Below are 20,834 nucleotides of genomic sequence, written 5' to 3'. Positions count from 1 at the left end.
CAGCCATGTGGAAGCCAGTCTTGAGAAAAGGATCCAAAACATGTTTGGCTTTCATCCACTCCTACCATAAGGCCTGCAGAATGTATAACTCACCTGGTGGAACATAGCACAACAACCATATATTTATCCTGTCAAGCTGGTGGCACAACAGGATTCTCAGGACAGCTACCATCTATGGATGTTAGTCTCATTTCAGCTTGGCGGAACACAAGTTGAACAACCCTGCTGTATATGATGCTCTTTTACAAGGTAATGTTTCGATACACTTACACTTAGATCAACACTTTTGGGGATATATTATTTTCCAGCACATTCTGAACAATTAGTTTTAATGTTTTCCATCCCAATCAGACAGAGTCTTACGAGATATTTCCATGTAGCTATTAAGAGCACTTTGTTCTCCCCTTTCTGTTCTGTGTAGTAAGCCATTATTTTATTTCAGGATGTTTTTGTTTCAGGATTCTTTCCCCACCCCACCCCACCCCCAGTGACTTATACAAGCTAAACTCCCACTCTCACACAGTGAGAGTACATCAGAATAAATGCTCATAAATTACTTGGGGACTTGTCTCCATGGAAGCAAATTTTACTCCTGCAGAGTGCAAAGGCATGAGGATAAAATTGCAAGTTAAGCCACCGCAGCCACGTGGTGAGAACTAGAAAAGAAAGGGGGAGGAAAAGCAAAGGCATTCAGCTCAGAAACCCTGTCGCAAGGCAGGACCACCCACTCACCATCCCTCACAGATTAGTCTCTGCAAGCCATGGTTCATCGGGTCCCAATTAAAGAATGGCTGGACTGCATAAGGTATCTTCTGAATAGTAGCTAGTCCCTCTAGGAACTACATAGCTTTGATACATGTAGGAATGCTAATGTATGTGTAAACTAATCTGACAAATGTTGGAGATGTCATTGTAAAAGTTCTAGGTTCAGTTGAAGTTCCTGATGAAGAAGCACAATTGAGATTTTTCAGTGATAAATTCTGCATATTTGTATTTCAGACAATGTAGCTAAAACAATGTAAATTCCTCCCTTTTTTCCTTTTTTGGCTTAATGAATATCATTTATTCAGTATGAAATCTTTATACTATATGTTCTACATGTTAATTATTGAGTGCCAGTGTGGTGTAGTGGTTAGAGTGTTGGAGTGGGAGCCGGGAGAGCCATGGAAGCTCACTGGGTGACCTTGGGCCCATCACAGACTTTCAGCCCAGCCTACCTCACAGGGTTGTTGTTGTGAGGATAAAATGGAGAGGAGGAGGAGAATGTAAGCCACCTTGGGTTCCTTGCAAGAGGAAAAAAGGCAGGATATAAATGCAATAAAATAAAATAAAAAGTAATATCTTTATCAACATATGGTTGAACTGTCTGTCTATGGATAAAAACATATTGGAAAAAATTAGGTCTGTGTGCCGCTTCGGCCGAGCCCTGAAGCCCAAGTCAAAGCAGGCTGCTTTGGGTCACCTTGAGCTCCTTCTGAGGAGAAGCTGAGGGGGCATGAAGCAACCCAGAGCGGTCGGGGGCTGTCTGAAGCGCTCGGTGCACTTTGGAGCTTCGGCACCCCCGGCCTAGCCACACCAGCACCTCCAAGTCCTTACCTGAGCCACCCACCTCCTCCACCGCCACCTCCATTGCCACCTCCTCCACTGCTGTCATCACCACCGCTGCCGCCACCGCCGCCACCGCCTCCTCCTCCTCCACTGCCGTCATCGCTGTCACTGCCACTGCTGTTGCTGCTGCGGCCGCCTTCTCCACTGCCGCCACCTCCTCCACCACTGCCTTCGCCGCCACCGCCACCTTCTCCTCTGCTGCTGCCACAGCTGCTGCCTTCTCCTCCTCCACTGCCGTCATCCTCGCCGCCACCAGCTCCTGAGGCCTGGATGTGCACCGGCTCTTATTGCAGGGAGTCGCCATTTTTTAAATGGCAACTTCCAGGAACTTCCAGGATTCCCTGTAATAAGAGCTGGTGCGCGTCCAGGCCTCACGAGCTGGCAGCGGCGATGATGGAGGCGGAGGAGGAGGCAGCAGTGGAGGCGGCGGCAGTGGAGGAGGAGAGGGCAGCGGCGGCAAGATGGGGGTTTGCACGGGGCGTCAGGGGGGACCCAAAGCGGGGTTCGGCAGTCCGAATCCCGCTGTGGGTTTGGGGCCGAGTCAGGTCAGGGGCCTCCTGAATCAGCCTGAGTTGAATCGGGCCTGCCTCTGAAGCCACAAAGCGGCTTCCGAGTCAGATCGGGGGGTCCCTGCACAGCCCTAGAAAAAATGTATGCATTATAGAGAATGTAATCGGATGCACGCTACCAGTGGATCCATTAGTTATCCTTTGGAGATATTTAAACGATGATTGATTGGTTGGTAATTTGCCGATTGGGACAAATTATGATTGGGAGAAAACTGGAAAAATCATAAGACTTCATCGATTTCAGCTTGGTTAAGTTCAATGGGCATGATCTAGTCACCTGTTACACACACACCCCAATTCCCTCCAGCGTGTGCTGCTCTGCCTACAGGGGTCTGGCGCCACCATTGCACTCTCCCTGTTGGCAACCCCCAAGCCAGCAGAGAGCAACTTGTGGCCCTCCAGAAATCGTTGGACTGCAACTTCCCTCATGCCTCACCATTGGCTGTGCTGGCTAGGGCTGATGGGAGTTGCAGTCCAACAACATCTGAAGGGCCACAGGTCGATTGCCCCTATCCTAAACCCATGCATTTTGGCACCCATATGTTTTTTCTTCCTAGGACAAATAGCTGGGGGAGGGGGATTTTCATTTGTAAAACAGTGCAAGGGGAAAGGGTTAAACCCCACAACTGCTATTTAAAAAATAAATCAAAAGAAGAGCATGCAATCATGCAATTCTCACCATGTCCCGTCTGGCTATGAGTGAGAAGTGGAACATTCTGACAAAAAGAAGTCTCCTGGAGAATATGACATTTTGATGATTTGAAGATTTGCTTAGGGTTTCTGATTTTTGTTTGCAAATATCCTAGCACCTAGGTTTGAGTGTTCCTGAACATGCACAAAGTACTTTTCCCTGAAAGGAAACACCTCCTTTGCTTAAAAAAGAAAAGTAAACCTGAGCAGGTGCAGAATGCTTTTCCTTTGTGAGGGAATACTTCCCTGCCTGCCTGGAGACTAGGTGCGCAGTGGATCTGGAGTGCGGAGTTTCATCCTCGGCTTGCCTCCCTATGGCAAACACCTGCCTAAGGGAGGGACTCAGACTCCACTCTGGATGTCTGATGTTCAGCATCTGGAAGACCAACTCACACACACACACATCTGGTCATGTGGAAAGCCTCACGCAAAACTGTGTCAGCAACTTGCAGGTTTAGGGCCAGAGTTCCACATGATGGCACAGTGCGTGTACATTTGCATTTACAACACACAATCTTCACGGCATATAGGTGATCCCTACATTGCAAATCCAGTCACATAGATGGCTGGTGCACTGCTGAGCCATGTGACACCACGCACCTATGCACTAATAGCAAGGGTCACTCAACAGGATTCCTCAATGGCCAGGTTGGGAGGCCTCGTGACCCATGGCTGGGGATTCCCCACCCTGCTCTAAATGTAGAATACACTGTTCCTATTTACTTAAGGGCCTTCCACTGAGGGTGCCTCTATATTAACGGAAAATCCTGCAGCCCTACTAGAGCATTTTGCTCCCATTTCTGTGGCGCGATTAGGATTGGCTCCTTTAGATGACGAATGTGACGTGGAATTGAAAACATCCTTTCTCAGCAGCCTTAACAGGGCTTTCTATATTTTTCAATGAAACAGCACCATCTAGTGGCAGAATTGTCATGGTATGCCAGCTCTACATACTGTGGAAATGGCGGGTTGTGTTTTTTTTTTAATATTCCAGTTTATCTCCAATCTTTTTTAAGGCTGGATAACCAAGAAGACATCCTGGAGGTTGACAATATCATGTAAAGGACCCGCAAACTTCTGTGAGTGGCCAGTCACAAGTACACAATAAATGCCTTGTGTAGAAATGGCCTGAGAGATCTTCTGCATATGCTTTGACCAGGTATCTTCCTTAAAATGCAGTTAAGGGGGCAGAGTGGCATTAGGAGGGGACCGTTTTCTCCTGGCCTCCCTCCAGTGCCTTTGAAAGCAATCTGACACAAAAGAAATGGAAGAGGTGAAGCTTTTCCTAGCAGTGATTGGGAATCTGTTTGACTGTTCTGGAATTACAAAGAGCCCGTAGCTACTGACCATCAGCTATATGATTTCTGAACAGTGTAACCATTAAGCTATTGCTGTGGGATTCCCTGCAATAAAGAAGTCTCACTGATTTGGGTGTCCTGTGTCAGATTGCCAGGGTGTGTATGTTTGAAGGGTCAGGGTTCACGACACCTTGGGAGCTTTTGGCAGTCTGTAATAGTGCTGCTTGCTGTGCAGCTGAAGCTTTGGACTAACAAACTGCACATCTGGATTTCTTATCTCTTACGTACAATGTTCTGTAGTGTTAGGGAGTATTCTAAGTGTCAAAGGCTGCAAAACTAACCTTATTTATTTATTTATTTATTTATTCATTCATTCATTCATTCATTCATTTCATTTCTATACCGCCCAATAGCCGAAGCTCTCTGGGCAGTTCACAAAAATTAAAACCAAACAACATACAATAAAACAATTTAAAATATATAGAACATTAAAACTACAATATAACAATACAACCACAATAAAACCTAGCAGCAGTGCAGGAGTTTAAAATACAGATTTAAAACAACAAAGATAAAAATTTAGAAAGCTAAAATGCTAAAATGCCTGGGGAAATAAAAAGGTCTTCACCTGGCGCCGAAAGGAATACAATGTAGGTGCCAGGCGAACCTCACTAGGGAGCTCATTCCAGAGCCGGGGTGCCATAACAGAAAAAGCCCTCTTCCTAGTAGCCACCCGCCTCACTTCCTTTGGCAGGGGCTCACAGAGAAGGGCCGCTGATGATGATCTTAAGGTCCGGGCAGGCACATATGGGAGGAGGCGATCCTTCAGGTAACCTGGCCCCAAGCTGTTAAGGGCTTTGAATGTTGACACCAGCACTTTGAATCGGGCCCGGAAATGGACTGGCAGCCAGTGCAGCTAGAAAAGTACTGGCGTAATATGAGCTCGCAGGCCAGTCCCTGTTAACAATCTTGCTGCCCTATTTTGGACCAGCTGAAGTTTCCGGACCGTTTTCAAAGGCAGCCCCACGTATACTGCATTGCAGTAATCCAGACGAGAAGTTATCAGAGCATGGATAACTGTAGCTAGGCTATCTCTGTCCAGATAAGGGCGTAGTTGGTATACCAGCCTAAGCTGATAAAAAGTGCTCTGTGCCACTGAGTTCACCTGTGCCTCAAGTGACAGTTCTGGATGCAAGAGCACCCCCAAACTACGAACCTGATCCTTTAGGGGGAGTGCAACCCCCTCCAGAACAGGTTGAATATCACCTAGCCGGGCAGACGAACCACCCACTAACAGTACCTCCGTCTTGTCTGGATTGAGATTCAGTTTCTTGGCCTTCATCCAGTCCATTACCGTGCCCAGGCACTGATTCAGAACAGCCACTCACCTGGTTTTGATGAGAAAGAGAGGTAGAGCTGGGTGTCATCTGCATATCCATCGGAATCCATTAATCTCCAGGGACGAACCATTTTAATAGGTCCCCCACCCTTGCAGAGGGGAAAGGCCGCCAGAAGTCTAAACCTCAGCAGGAAGTAATCTGACCATGACAAAGGGACAGATGTTAAGTCCTCCACTTTCAGATCACCATCCTCCTGCCCAGTCGAGAAAACCAGATCAAGCGTGTGTCCTTTTATATGCGTTGGGCCGATGACATGTTGGGACAGCCCCATGGTTGTCATGGCGGCCATGAAGTCCTGAGCCGCCCCGGATACAGCGGCCTCGGCATGGAAGTTGAGATCCCCCAGGACCATCATCCTAGGGGTCCTCAACACCAAGTCCGAGACCACCTCTGTCAGCTCAGGCAGGGAGTCTGATGGGCAGCGGGGTGGGCGGTACACCAACAGAATCCCTAATCTGTCCCGGGTACCCAACACAAGGTACAAACACTCAAGATCTGCACTCGAATGAGCAGGAAGCCTGGAGAGGGAGATTGAATTCCTATAGACCACGGCAACCCCCCCTCCCCGACCCTCAAGTCGGTGTTGGTGCTGCACCGAGTACCCAGGAGGGCACAACTGGGAGAAAGTGACCCCTCCCAGTTCCCCCACCAGGTCTCAGTAATACATGCCAGGTCAGCCCCCTCATCCACAATCAAATCATGGATGAGGGAGATTTTATTTTGGGCCGACCTGGCATTCAGCAGCAGCACCACCAGACCCAAGGGCAGACTGGTAAGGCTGCCAGGAACCATCAGGTTGGGGGAAGAACCAGAAGAGGGGACAGCTATAAGGTATCTAGCCCCTCTTCTCCTCAGCTGGCCTGTTAATCCCCCAATGCCATACCTCCCCCTGCCCGTGACCACAGTTATGGTGGCACCTCCCTGACCCCCTGAGTTGCCCAATAGTCCTCCCAGGCACATATTAAAATGTTAGGATATAAAATGTACAACAGTTTAAAAGAATATAAAAGATAAAAGAGATAAAAGAGAACAGCAGCTAAGAAGGAGCAGATAGTCCACGTTTGCCCCTTTCCCCTTGTCTTTAAAGCTGCTGCCCTCTGCTGCTGCTATTTGCTTCTGGTATTGTGGCTGCTGGTGTCTCTGGAGAGGCAGGTGGGTAGGTCTTCAGATCTTACGCGACTCCAAGTGTGACGCTAAGTGCACACTTAGCGTCGCACTTGGCGCGACGCCGAGGCGCTGGCTCTGGCAGCCCCGCCTTAAGTACCTGTGGGCGGGGGCAGAAGCAGGCTCAGGCTCAGGATCCACCTGGTGCAGCTGCTGGCTGGTCCTCCTTCCCCAGGCTCCTTCCCGAGCAGCCTCTGGCAGCCCCACCTTAAGTACCTGTGGGCGGGGGCAGAAGCAGCCTTTTGTCTGAGTAACCATCATTGCCACAAATGGAACTTTTGTCTGAGTAACCATACTGACTTGGAAGTAAATCATTGCCACAAATGGAACTTTTGTCTGAGTAACCATCGTTAGGATTGGTTCTAAAGGTACCATCCTACTCACAGTTAGTACTCTGGAGTGAGTCCTGTTGAAACCAGTGAACTTTAGACTGCAATCTTATACTCATCATTTACTCAGGACTAAGCCCTGCTGATCTCAATGGGAATTCTGAGTAGTAGACATGTATAGGGTTGCATTGTTACTCTTTTAAGAGAGTGTGAATAGAACAGAAACATCTATACATATATATTAGCATATGCCAGTTTTATGCAAAACAATGTCCTCTTTTGTCTTCTTTATTGGTGATTTGTTTTCTCTTTTTTCACTGTTCTTAAGTGGGCACCCTGGGTCCATATCTGAGTGCCTCCACTAAAGGAAGTGAAGGAGGTGACTAGCAGGGAAAGCACCTTTTTGGTAGTGGCACCCCAACAGCCTTCCAGAGAGGTTTACCTGCCTTCATCCCTGTGGTCTTTTTGGTGTTAGCTGAAGAGCTTTCTGTCTACCTAGGCTTTTTAAACAATTCATGTAGTCCGGGGCTCTCAACGGCAAAATCTGTGTGGTGTTTAATTGTGGGGTGCTGTGAGTTTTGTTTCATTGTCGTATTTTATGTTGCTATTAGTTTTATGGTTTTGTGGTTTATTTTCCTATGTTTATTTATTTAAATTGTTTTTATGTTTGTTTATTGTAAATGGCCCTGAGAACTTTATGTTATGGGATGGCATACACATGTTGTAAATAAATAAATAAATAAATAAATAAATAAATAAATAAATAAATGTATGTTTGTCGTGGTTCCCAATCTGTGAAATTGGGTGATGCAAGGATATGTTCAAAATTGCAAAACACTCTGTTACTGTGGAAACAGGTTTGGATCTGTCATATCGTTCAATAGACCAATGCTATAATTTGAAATGAAAAGCTGTATGTAAAACCAATTTTCCCTTTCCTTGTTGCAGCTGGGAAGGTATGAGTTCTGAATGAAAAAGATTGTGAAAATGTGTGTGTTCTGGAAATGTAAAGGAAAGCATGGCAGTTCCGTAGGAACACTTCTTATTATTCATGTTTACGTCAGTATTTTGCAGGGAGTAAAGGGGGGCAGAAATTCCTATAAATTATATACTGTAATTCAAACACACTGTATTTAAATCAAAACTAAGCGTTTACAAAGAAGCTTCTATTATCCTTTGTAGGCATCTGGAAATTGGTTCAAATACATGTAATTAATGATCCTGACAGTCTGCATAAGGATTATATTCAATGTTACTCTTAGCGCCAGACATTTTCAGCAACTTTTCCTTTTGGACAATAGTGAATTGGAGCATAATAGTATCATGTGGTGAATTCAATAAATGGTACAAAATGCCACAGTCTTTGCTATGTGTTACTTAGTCCTCAAGCAGGTTGAACATCTGTGTGCAGAAATAATAACTTTGCCTATCTCAGAGGTACAAGATTCCCCCTCCCCGCCGAGAAATAAAACTCTGTTTGAAAAGATTAGCATCCTGAGCATTTCTATATGCCTGGTACAATTTAATATGGCATCCATAGTTTTGGATCTAGATTCTACACACTTTAGAAATACAAATATAGAATACAAATGTACTATGTGCTTTACAGTATATTCTCTGACAAAGGAAAATTTGGCATTTTGTAGGTATTACCCACTCAGAGTCTCTGATTGGTATCATTGACATCCTGTTAGAGCAGGGGTGGGCAATCCATGGCCTGCAGACTGCTCGTGGCCCCCTGGCCCTCTTTGCGGCCTCACTAACCCCTGCTGTGCCGCTAAATTTTCCACTGAAAAAGCAAGTGGTTTTGCTTTAAAACAAAGTGCGTGGGGAGCACATGAGCCTTGTTTCCAAGCTAAATTGTGCAGGTTTTGCTGCTGCCAGTGTAGCGCAGCACCGAATGTCGGCAGCAAATTTGGCGGTACAGCAGGGGGCAGGGGTGTGGCGTTTGGGGGGACCTGGGGGGCAATGCAGCCCCCCAACCCCCAAACATTGCCTACTCCTGTAGTAGAGAGATAGGCAGAGGAATCCTATGGAGTCTGGATGGGGAGAATCAATGGTGGAGGAACCATCACATCTAAGTCCTGTTGGACTCGTACTGACAAGGATGGAAGGGAGAGGGTGGGTGGCTTTTCCCCCCTTTCTCTACACCAGCTTCAGGGCTGGCATAATTTTGCTTCAAGATCTGCTTAGAATTAAATCCCACTGAGTTCAATGAGACTTGCTCCCAGGTTAGTTTGTTCAGAGTTGCCGCCTAAGTGGCTATTGTTGTCACCCAACATCAAGGATTTTCATACGTTAAAAAAAAAAATGGGCAGGAGAGGGAAATGTCCTGCATTAAATCCATTGGTCATCCTTAGGGATGTGTGGAAGCTGTCCTTTTATTCCATGGAGCTTTTCCTTTTTGCCCACTCCCTCATGTCCTTTGTTACCTATGGAAAGTCCACAGAGTGTCACTGATATCTCTGCTTTCCCAAACAGCTCGTGTGCATGTGAGATTTGTGGTCCCAGTAAGGATGGGAATTCTCCTCCTTTGGTTTCCCTGCAGTAGCAGTTGCTGATGTCTCTGAGCAAACCTCTTTACCAGCCTCCACTGTAGCCAAGGTCAGAGGCTCTGGAAAAGTGCCACAAATGCTACTGAATTGTTTACACCATATTGTGTAACAGGGATGGCCCCCAACATTTTACATTCTTTGGGCAAATACAAATTTGCATTTGTCTAGCCCATATTGCTCAGCTAGATCATTGCCTCTTTCCCCCCACTGTTCAGGTTGTGAATGCCGTTGCTTATGGACTCAAGACAGGGTCCACACGAAAGGGAAGTATCAACAGGCTTGTGGGATCCGCAGTGTCTGCAGAAGTACAAAATACCATAAGGGGGGAGGGAGAACCCCCAAAACAGACCAATGAGGACTGAGTGTACTATGTCGCCCCGGCTGTGGGCGTTGAACTCTTAGGTTAGAAGTGCCGAGATAGTGATAAATCAGACTCAAAGGTTTACTTACAAGGAGTCTTTATTGAGTAACTTACAGCACACAGGCGTACCCAATGGTTGGATCAGACAGCTTCTCTGAACCACGAGCTATGGGGTCAAATGGGTTTTATACCATACATGTTAGCCATGACAGCATAGCAGCAGCAAGCACCCCTAGCATCCATTCCCAGCATAGGCTAGAAGTGTTTGGTTCTCAAGCACAGCCACCTGTAAACAAACTTTGCTTCCCAGGCAGAGTGCTTGATAAGGCTTTCTACTCATTAGTAAGGAATGTGCTGAGAAGGCTGTTATCGGCCCTTTGACTCATCTGCACATGCTCAGAGGCTTACTAGCAAGGGAATTGCACCAATAATGGACTTAAGCAAGCATTATGGATCTCTAGGCCCCTCTAACACTATAAATGACTTGGCTACAATCCTGGGGCCAATACATGTACATACTGATTGATAGGTTGGGGGGGCAGGTGGGAGTTGGAATGGAATGGAGGAGGGCACGGCTGAGTGACTGGACCTATGAGCATTGCAACATTTTGTTGCAGGTCCCTCTTGTTCAGAACTGAACTCAGAATTTCTTCCCTAGCTTGAAATATAAAATGTGATATTCAGCACACATGGTCAGCATTCAGCAGCTGCCTTAAGGAAACCTGCACAAAAGTGCTTTAATACCAAATCTCTTTTTTCACTGAAATCCTCTTTGATTGCCATGAAACACTGTGACCAGAGCACCCAGCTAGCCAGTGCTTTGTTTGTGGTTTTGTTCAATTGTTCCATGCAAAAGTTTTATGTGGTTACTGTTCCCCGCCTAGATCTGAAGGCCCTCCCTTGTTTCCAAGTGTTTTTGCTTGGGGGAGAGGGTGGCAGTGGAATTTCCAAGAGGCTCTCTGCCAAGGCTGATGCTGGGAACAAATGGATTTTATCCCGTGCTATCATTCCACTAGTGCAAGGGAACCACTGACAGATCATATTTCCCCTTCCCCACTGCTGCCCCCTGTGTTCCCCTGAATTTGCTCTACAGGATTGGGGGACCCTCCAGAGCAGATTTGGGGCACATTTGGGCCGGGAGGGCGCTGTTGCACTCATGTCCTGTTTGTGGGGTTCCTGTGGGCAGCTAGTTGGCCACTGTGTGAACAGAACGCTGGGCTAGATGGACCCTTGGTCTGATCCAGCAGGGCTCTGCTTGCATTCTTATGGTGGGGGCTGCAGCAGGAAAGGGGGCGGCAAGGTCCCATTGCATGAGCGGGCTTCCACTTGCATGAAGGTTGGACCCAATCCAGTATCTCCAAGGGGCAATACATGTGCATGGCACTCTATGTATACATACTCACTTGGGAAATAGATTAACTTAAATAAAAACTCAACATTTACAAGGCTTGTAAATGTTGAGCTGATTCCAAATTGAGCTGCAGGGAATTTGCCCATTGCTAACCTGTGCTGCTTTTGCTTACCAAAAGCATAAATCGCCATCACTCTGAAATGTTTCATTGTTTCTATATGCCTTATACTTTTAAAATGAATTTAAGATGTTTCCGGGGTTTACTTCCCCCACATCCCAGTAATAGGGTTGCTATGGCAAAACTATTATTCCAGCAAAGGGAAAAATGTGTTGGCGAAGTGTTGATCCCTTTTCAACTTTGTGTGAGCCCCCGATTACTCAAATTATCAAGTTTGCATTGAAAGTGTGGTTATCACAATGCGAAGCCAGAGGATGCAGGCAGCACAAACGGGCCTGCTGTCATTTCCACAGCAGACATATTTGATAAAATAGTTCAGCTGCTGAAATTATATCACTCTGGGTTCTGGGGAGAAATGTGCTGCCCTGTTTCTGCTGCTCTTGGGTTTCTTTGGCCTAATAGGCCAGCCTCTTTTATGTAGCGGTCTGAAATTTAGTTCTGTTCGGTGTGACTGAGCTTTTCAGCCTATGTGTCAAGCAAACTGGCTGCTGTAGGGGTGGGGAAGAGATTTAAAAACAATGAAGAATGCTACTGAGGATATTAGAGTATACTTCCCATTTCAGTAGAAAACAAAAAGATGGAATGGATTGGGTTCAATATTTCTTTGTATTCACTGAGTTGTAAATTACTTTGTAGTAGTCGGTAGACTGTGTGGATAATGCACGTCCAACTCTAGTTGTGATTGCAAGACACACTCCTAAGGCTTGTCGAAATTAGTGTGCAAAACCTCTGCTAAATAATACTGATTTCTGGTTCCCTTTGTGAACGAGAAGACCAGTGGCCAATCTACATGGCTGATTTAATGTGGAGGGAGAGCACATCAGGGTCGTTTGCAACAGATGACGCTGTCGCCAATCCACAGCACCCTGCAGCTTCTCTCTGGAAAAGGCGCATTTTTGGAAAGTCATTTTAATGCGTTGTTTTTCCTCAACACGGCTCCGGAGCAGTTCCGCTGCACGGTACCCCATCCCTCCCAATAAATCCTGGGCATGCCTATTTCTGTGACCTGGCAGTGACCTGGTCAAGGGGTGGGGCCACTTTTTGGACACAGGCTTCTTCCCACTTAGCACTACTTCCCATTCACAAGCATTTACCCTTTGAAAATCTGTAGCGGCTTGCCTCGATATTTGAGGGAGCGCCTCTCCCTATATATGCCTGCCCAAGGACAGAGATTTGTTGGAGGGGCCCTCCTCTGCAACCCACCAGCTCGAGACATACACTATCGTGGGATGTGGGAGAGGGCCTTCTCTGCTGTGGCACCCCAGTTGTGGAATGCCCTCTCCTTGGAGGCTCAATTGGCACAGACATTGGTTTCATTTTGGTGCCAAGTCAAAACATGGCTTTTTACCAAAGCCTTTGAGGGCTAAATGCATTCCCTAAAGTAGCACATTGTTTTAATTGTTTAATTGTTTTAGATTTTAATTGGTATTAGCTTGTTTAATGGTTTAATATGTTTTTAGGTTTTTAAATTATTGTTTTACACTGTTTAAATTGATTTTATCTGTACACCGCCCTGAGATGTTGATGATATAGGGTGGGATACAAATGTTTTAATAAATAAATAAATAAAGTCTTTTTCTCATTGAGGGAATCGGAGCCATACTGTTTCAAGCCTTCAGAACAGTGAACATCCTGCTTTACCCCCATTGAGAATCTGTAGTGTTTTTTCCCATTGAGAAAATTGGAGTTGCGCTGTTTCAAGCCTTCACAGCAGCGTACTAGATTAACTTGGATTCTCCTCTTGCGCATCGTTTGGAACCTAGTTTCCACTAGCGCAATGTCATTTGCGCTAATGGAATGACACAGCTGGATCCTGGCCCTAGAATTTCTCCCTTTAAAAAGATTGCATTTACATTTTGGGCTGACGTTTATGTTTCTTTACTAGCTGGACCCTGAGACTGTTCATGATAATTTGACTGTGCCACACCTGTGACTAACGGGTGATTATTCTTACAGGGAAATGTGCATGTGGCCAGTGCACTTGCTTCCCTCCAGGAGAGTCCAAGATATACGGCAATCTCTGCGAATGTGATGATCGGCAGTGTGAAGACATAGATGGCACTGTCTGTGGCGGTATGTTATTCTTAAATTGAAGCATGTTGCCCCGCATCAATCATGCCTTCCACTGATCATGAAAGTTTCCTTAGAGGAAACGAACAACCTCCTACAAGCCCTGTGCTCCAACAGCCCCCAAACATACATACATGTTGTATAAAGTGCACAGTGGGGAACAAATGAGCTGTTGTTTTTTAATCCACAAACAGTTCAAGGGAGGGGGATAGGGAGGATTGACCCAAGGATCTGCTGTCTGACTTGGTTGGCAGCCACAGGCTCACCAGTTAATGTCTTGGGACAGCTTCAGATGTCTGAAGTAGCAGTGAGGGGCAGGGAAACAGGGAACATAAGCACGTCACACCTTTCCTGCACCTCACACTTCTCCAAAAGATCCAAAGAGGAAATTCTGCCCCCCCCCGAAAACCACCCCTCCTGTCCTGAGATGTGCAGCCTGCCCCATATCATACGTTTGTGCGTGTCATCATGGGGAAGATCTGTAAATTCTACTTGGACATTACAGAGACGAGGGGCAAGAGGAAACACAAGGGCAGTTGTACCTCTTGTGCCCCCCACATTGCTGAGTATCTGAAGCAACTCAACAGAGGGAGGTGCCAGGGCCCTTATCCAATGGGAGCTGGCATCCCCTGCCTTAGTGGTCTTAATCCCAGATATATAAGGCTGGGTTTTTGTTATTCAGAGATGGGGAAATGCACTCTACATATGCTCAGAGGCACTTTGCTCCTTAGAATGACTTCCTAGTTTCCAGAGCTGAACATTGGTGCTGAAGATAGGTTGCAGGACTAATGGTAAATATTCCAGGGCTGAGTCTAGGTGATTCCTCAAAATAATCCATGCTTAGACTTTTGTCTGAAGTAGGCACTCTTTATATAAAAAGTTGTTGCCAGTTCCAAAGCATCAAATCAACACAAAACACAATAGGAAGCCCTTACGTGAAGAGCTCCATAGTCTCTTGGGCAACCACCATGGTATCAAGTAGATCCTTTCTGTTGGAAAGTCTGGTGTGGCTTACAGCAGAGCTGGTATATATAGTGAAAATGTGGCAATGTTGCTTAAGGACTGGAGGCAATAAACACAGGCTAGAACCAGTTTAAAAGAAGTTCAAATCAGCTTACTTTATTAGTACTTTTATACACATCATCAGAGAAGGCTATCTAACACTGTTTAACTACATAAGCTGGATGTGTGAGTGTAAGCGAAGGCGTGAGATATGGTTACTTAGAATCATAGAATAGTAGGGGCCTACAAGACCATCGAGTCCAACCCCCTGCTCAGTGCAGGAATCCCTGACAGATGGCTGTCCAGCTTCATCTTGAATACCTCCAGTGGGAGAGCCCACCACCTCTCTAGGTAATTGGTTCCATTGTCGTATTGCTCTAACAGTCAGGAGGTTTTTCCTGATGTTCATCCGGAATCTGGCTTCCTGTAACTTGAGCCCATTATTCCGTGTCCTGCACTCTGGGATGATCGAGAAGAGATGCTGGCCTTCCTCTCTGTGACAACCTTTCAAGTACTTGAAGAGCGCTATCATCTCTCCCCTCAGTCTTCTCTTCTCAAGGCTAAACATGCCCAGTTCTTTCAGTCTCTCCTCATAGGGCTTTGTTTCCAGACACCTGATCATCTTCGTTGCCCTCCTCTGAACCTTCTCCACTTTGTCTGCATCCTTCTTAAAGTGTGGCTCCCAGAACTGAACACAGTACTCCAGATGAGGCCTAACCAGTGCTGAGTAGAGGGGAACTAGTACTTCCCGGGATTTGGAAGCTATACTTCTGTTAATGCAGCCCAAAATAACATTTGCCTTTTTTGCAGCCACATCACATTGTTGGCTCATATTCAGCTCGCGATATACAATTTGCTTCCTCTCTGGAGAGACTGCATGGTCCTTGCAGCAGAGGCAAGAAGAAGAAGGAAGAGGAAGGGGAGAGAGCAGGAAAAAGGAACTAATCAGACAACAAGGGAGATGAACAAGACATTCTCTATTGCCCCTAGTGTCTGGAAGTATGCAGAGTTGTTCCTATTATCCAATACCTTCTGGAACCCCAGTATTGTAGTTGCAAGGAGATGAAAAACACATGTATCAGCAGCACAAAGGGGCATTAAAATGAAAACAAGCAAGCTAAAGGGAGATCCTTTTCATCTCATTTGTAAAGGACATGCTACTCAGTTTACTCTGCCACTTGCACACTTTTTGTGACTACACATAATTGTAGGAGTTATGCCTGCCACTGCCTCCATGAACCCTAGAAGTTGGAGAATAGAAGTAAAGACCCTTTGCAATGAAGTCTCAGCACGTGCTCATCAAGCTACAATTGATCCTAAGAAAGCAACAACAGAACCTGTCTAATTCAAGGCTCACCTCATCTAACAATCTAGTCAATAAGAAACAGGATTTTGTTAAACAGTTAACAGCACTGGGATTGGGAAGCCTTGGTAAAACCATTCCGTCACAAAACTACACCCCCTCCTCTTCCTCTCTCCACCCTATTTTCCATATGGAGCAGTTAGGCGAAATGTATCAGTGTCTGAAGACATACCGTGTCTCTCTGAATCCTGAATCGTCAGGATTCATTCTGCTTCGGAGGAGCCCACTTTGATTCAGACATCTCCCAAATCTCTCTGAATCAACCTGATTTGGTTCTGGATCCCATCGAATCTGATGCACACCACTAATTATTCACTTGTAGTGTGCTATACTCTTTGGCAGCAAAAACACATTTCGGGTGCAATCCTATGAATGCTTAGACACAAAAAAATCCTACAATTCCCAGCATGCCCCAGCCAGAGGGATGCTGGGAGCTCTAGGATTTTTTTCTGCCTAAACATGCATCGGATTGTTCCCTTACCGAGAACAGTCTGCTGCAAAGGATATTTCTGCTGCCCAGGACGTTCTGCTGCATGAAGATGAATGATACAGAGTAGTCTACAGCTTATTTTTAAGGTGAAGCGGGATGTAAACATCTGTTTCTCCAGGCTGCCCCTGCCACTTTGTATTGATTAAGGGAGTGGGAACAAGCAACTAACTTCAGTCTCTTTCTCGTGCCTAACTGCTCTTAGAAAGCAGAATATGTTACAAGTGGGGGGATCTTGGAGTAAGGCAGAAATTTTGTCCCAAGATTAGATGCCTACTAAAATGAGACAGAAAAAGTGGATGGCAATAGAGGTGATCTGAATAAGAATTATTGGTAACTTGCCTTCTCTGATTAGCAGAGATTGATTAATAGCTTGCTTTTCCGACTCTAGGTCCAGGTAATATAAGGAGAAGAATGTGATAGATGAGGGAGTAAGCAGCCATGATCTTGCATGGTTATAGTGACTTGAAAATGCAGCTGCCCGTCATCAGGAGAAGAAAGGAATGAGCATTCTCAGCAAAATCTGTCACCCATTTATTTAGCCTCCTGCTCTGAGAAGTGATAAGAATTGAAGCCCTAAATACATTGTTCCATTCTGATCACATCCTAAGCACATTCACGTAAAATAATGTCATTGATTGCAATGGAGCTTATTTCCAAGTAAATGTGTTTAGGATTATCGCAGACTTCACAGGTCCTCCATCTCCTTGGTATGCTGAACATGGTTAGAATATTCTACCCATTTCAAATGTGAACTGTTTTAAAAGGAAATCCATGCAATATCCAAATCCAACAGAATGAAAATGTCCTAGGAGGAGAAAATTTGCTTTGATTCGGGAAATAATATAGACCAGCTAAATATTATGCTTTATCATCTGAATTGCACTTTCAATCTTCAACATGTTTTACTTTTTTTTTGGTCTTGTCATCTTCAGAACTAGTCTGTGAGGGGAACTATTATTCCCATTCTACAGTTAAGCAACTGAGGCAGAGAGAGAGAGAGAGAGTTGCCTGGGCAGGGCCAACCAGTAAATCCATGAGAGAGGTGGAATTTGAATCCCATTCTCTAGATCTACGGGTGGTATCACAATTATTGGATTAAAGAGGATTTTGATTTGTTTCATATGGGATTTGACATGGTAGTGGTGAGAGGGTGAAAACACTGAGGGTAATGGTAAAAATCCTAAGCAAGGAAGGAGTTTGCATGAACCTTCCTCCGTAAACAGTACCTTCTGGTGCTACAAGCTGTAAGGTGGTACAGGTCTCTTACAGTTTTGTGCTGTAGACAGCGCTGGCTCTTCAGCTTAGAAACGGGGATGAGCACCGCACCCTAAAGTCGGACACGACTGGTTGGGGACACCTTTACCTCTTTTTTTTTAACTTCCTCTCTATGGTCCAGAAGCAGTGGTTGGTACCATCTTGAGGGATTAAGTAAGGGATTATAGTCCATAAACCTAGTAACATTATTAGCCATGATGGTCACAAGTAATTAGTAGGTTTCACCTTCATTGTGTAAAAAGCAACCACCCAAAAATATGTAATACTCAAAAGTGTTAAGAATTTGAGGCTATACATTTCACACTTCTTGCATGAGGTGGTTGGCACCATCTTGAGGGATTAAACTAGGTTCTTTATGGATATTTTCTGGAATGTTTTTTACACAGTTATGGTGAAACCAACATCCATCATGGCCAATAATTTTAATAGGGTGATAGACTATAAAAAAAGGCTCATTTAATTCCTCAGTATGGTACCAAACACTTTGGTTTTGCTGGCTAAGTATGGATATTGTATGCATTCTCTCTTCTTTCCTCTCCATTTAGTACTGCTACATGGAAACATACACCTGAATATATATGTATGTGTATATATACACATATATATACACACACATACACGCACCTTATAATAAAAAACTTAGGCTCGGTTATTATTTTTGTCACGACTGTGACAGTCTACCCAGATCCATTATATATTGGAGCCTATACCTGACCATAAATCAGACATATAGGCTAACATGTAGCAGAACGCTATCGATGGTTTTACCAGCAGTGTTCTGTTTATGTATGTACATTAATATTTGTGGAGGTGAGTGCAGAAGGAGAACCAGTTTGCCCACGATAAAGTACACAATATATCATTTTTATTGCATGCTTAACTTTGTATAGCAATTACAATCTAAAATGAAGAACAATCAATAAACGGCCTGGGAATTGTAATGTGTCTTGAATTCAGAAGTTGTTCTTAGGACAATTGTGTACACAAGTAAGAACATCTCAAAGACATTTCCGACAGATAAAAATGGAGATTAACAAAGATTCCTTCCCCTTCTGGTTATTAAAGGACTGATTCACACTTCACTCAGCAAGAACTCGTCCTTGATGCACACCAGTGTCTATAGTACTAAACAGTGCAGTGTGCAACTGGCATTTACGCCCACCCCTGAAATAATGTGATTAGATTTGTGTTATGCAATTAAACAATTAGACACGTGAAATCATGTGATTAGACAATAAAGCCACAACTTTATTGTAGCTTTAATAGAACAAGATCTGCGACAATCCTAATTCTGTGTGGGAATCTATTATTCATGCAGGAACCTCCCTGTGACTATCCCTACCTTAAATTAGGATGAGCCTTACCCAGTCATGAGTTGGAGGTAGTGAATGAATGAATAAAATTTAATCTGTTTGTTAACGATATTGCTTTAGATCTGAGAAGTGGTTCTTTTTTCCTCTGAAATTCTGCAAAAGAAAGTTGTCCTTTCTCCTGTGTGCTGATGATATGATTCTGATTTCCTGTACCCAGATTGGCCTGTGTAGATTATTATCAGCATTGGCTAAGTGTTCCTAAAAAAAATATTGTCTTATCAACTATGGGAAGCCTAAGTCTATGGTCTTCAGATGTAGGACTCCAAACCATAAGTGGAGAATTGGTATTCACCCTATTGAGCAAGTTTCCTCATATCGATATCTGGGTTTAATATTTACATCATCTGGTAGCTGAGTGGGCGGGGGGACTATAAATTGCTGAAATTAAAGACAGACCAACAACTAAATGGAATATTGAAGTTTGGGTGCACAAGGTGTGGTCATCAAATTCAGAATTTTGCAAAATTCTTCTCACATTTCTCCTATGGAGGAGAGAGATAGGGTTTGAAAATTCCATTGGAAATGGATTTCCCCCCCAAAAAATAATAACTGAGAATGATCCTTGGTGTCTCTAGGTGTGTCCCTATATCATTCCTGCAAGCAGAAACTTGTGCAATAGCAGTAACATCTATTATTGTCATTAGGACTTTTATGGAACAATCCTTTGGTCCCTGGGGAGAATCCCAGGGACCATAGGATGTCTTGGATTTCCCCTCCCAAAGCTGTGGGCAGTGGTAAGACTTTGGGAGGGGGCTACGCAATCCGACTCCTCCCCCCACACCCTCTCCCGGCTCCTCATAGCCAATGCGGAAAGAACCATGGAAAGAACTGCTTTCTGAGGTCGCAAAAGCAGTTCGGAGGACCTCACAGAGGTCAAAAAGGGGAGTTCTGCTGGGAAAGGGGGAATTTCGCTTTCTCCCACATTCACATTTTTTAAATCTCAAGTTCTTTCTCTCCAGATTATGAAGAACTTCGTGAATTTCTTACCAGAAATGAAATGAAATGAAATTTGCTCGCATTTGCACCAGCCAAACTTAATAGATACAACTATTCCCAACATTCACCTGCTTGCCATGTATCTGTTAAAGATGAGGAGCTTGCCAGAAAAAAGAGGTGGCAACCCTGATTCAGTGCACCGACATGGCTGAATATACAGGGATTCAAACCCAGACATTTAAGAGCAAAGCACTCAAGGCCCGGAGCCTGGATGGACGAAACGTTTCCTCCACTTCCAATTTTTTTAAATCTCAAGGGTTTGGGGTTTTTTTGTCCTGAATATGGAGAACTGTGTGAACCTTTGGTTCAAAACCAAACTGAAATTAATTTCTCACCCACCCCTATCTGGGATGTGCTGGGGGGGGGCAGGATGGCAATTTTGGGGCAAAACACTCTTTCCCTGCCTAACTGACCTCTCAGCCTTGTTGTAAATGGGAAATAGGCGTTCCTGACAGAACAAGGGCAAAAATATCTCAGCTCCCTGTCTCGCTGACTCTTATTCTAGGTCATGGGAGCTGTTCCTGTGGTCGATGCATTTGTAAGGATGGATGGTTTGGAAAATTATGTCAACACCCACGGAAGTGCGATATGACAGAAAACGAGAGCAGAAGTTTTTGTGAATCCGCGGACAGCATATTGTGCTCAGAAAAGGGTAAGAGTGGGAAACTGAGTGATGCTGCATTACGAGCATGTTCCAGGAGATTAAAAAGCACCACCCATGGGTTATAAATTGTAGGGCTTTCTTTGGTAGCCCCCTTGCTG

At 44.9% G+C, this 20,834-nt stretch overlaps 1 protein-coding gene across 1 annotated transcript in view; it reads left to right on the top strand.

The window, feature by feature from the left end:
- The window catches only part of ITGBL1 (integrin subunit beta like 1), a 126,805-nt gene that overhangs the window by 93,106 nt on the left and 12,865 nt on the right, over nt 1-20,834 (top strand). The window contains exons 7-8 of the mRNA XM_084845527.1: nt 13,460-13,576; nt 20,578-20,724. Coding sequence (XP_084701653.1) covers nt 13,460-13,576; nt 20,578-20,724 — 264 coding nt within the window. The remainder of the gene's footprint in view (nt 1-13,459; nt 13,577-20,577; nt 20,725-20,834) is intronic.

The sequence above is a fragment of the Heloderma suspectum genome, chromosome 3 (assembly GCF_057233095.1).
Source record: "Heloderma suspectum isolate Gila_16-S chromosome 3, 16-S_ref, whole genome shotgun sequence".
Taxonomy (NCBI): domain Eukaryota; kingdom Metazoa; phylum Chordata; class Lepidosauria; order Squamata; family Helodermatidae; genus Heloderma; species Heloderma suspectum.
The sequence above is the reverse complement of the archived record's forward strand: the minus strand, read 5'-3'. Positions and strand labels throughout refer to the sequence as shown.